Raw genomic sequence first — 524 nt, 5'->3', positions numbered from 1 at the left:
AAAGGCGAGGCCGGGCGGGCCGTAGACCGGCGCGGAGGCGGCGGGCGCGGCGTTGAAGTCGTACGCGGCGCCCTCGGGATAGTTGTACACGGCGGGCTTGCTGCCGTCCACGTACACCTCGCCCAGGGGCCGCTCCAGGGGGATCTTGAGTTGCGGGCGGCTCAGGGTCTCCAGCTCGTTGCCTTGGATTTGATGCAGCAGGGCCATTCCAGACGCTTTGGTGTGGAGGGTCATGGTCAGCGGCCGTGGGCAAGGCGCACACGGTCTCCCCGCGCGACGGAGGGCTCAGCAGCCGACCGGCCACCTGGAAGAAGAGCACAGCCCGTGGTTAGAGGCGGCGCGGCGCGAGTCCCACCACCAAGCGAGTCCTGGCCCTGCCCCGGGAGCCGGCCCGTCCCGCGGAGCCCGGCGGCCGGACGCGAGCAAGTGCAGCCCGGCGCGAGCGCGCTCGGCCAACTTCAAGGCTGCAGTCTCCAACTTTAAGTACCGGTCTCCCGCGCTCATATGCATTACAAAGGTGCTGG

General features: G+C 69.5%; 1 protein-coding gene across 1 annotated transcript in view; it reads right to left on the bottom strand.

Moving 5' to 3' along the window:
- The window catches only part of LOC115295370 (estrogen receptor-like), a 917-nt gene extending 683 nt beyond the window's left edge, over positions 1-234 (bottom strand). Inside the window, exon 1 of the mRNA XM_029943252.1 lies at positions 7-234. Coding sequence (XP_029799112.1) covers positions 7-234 — 228 coding nt within the window. The remainder of the gene's footprint in view (positions 1-6) is intronic.
- Positions 235-524: the final 290 nt, after the last annotated feature.

Source organism: Suricata suricatta, chromosome 7 (genome assembly GCF_006229205.1).
Source record: "Suricata suricatta isolate VVHF042 chromosome 7, meerkat_22Aug2017_6uvM2_HiC, whole genome shotgun sequence".
In the NCBI taxonomy this organism is placed as follows: domain Eukaryota; kingdom Metazoa; phylum Chordata; class Mammalia; order Carnivora; family Herpestidae; genus Suricata; species Suricata suricatta.
Note: the sequence above shows the minus strand (reverse complement) of the source record. Positions and strands in the feature narration are given on the sequence as shown.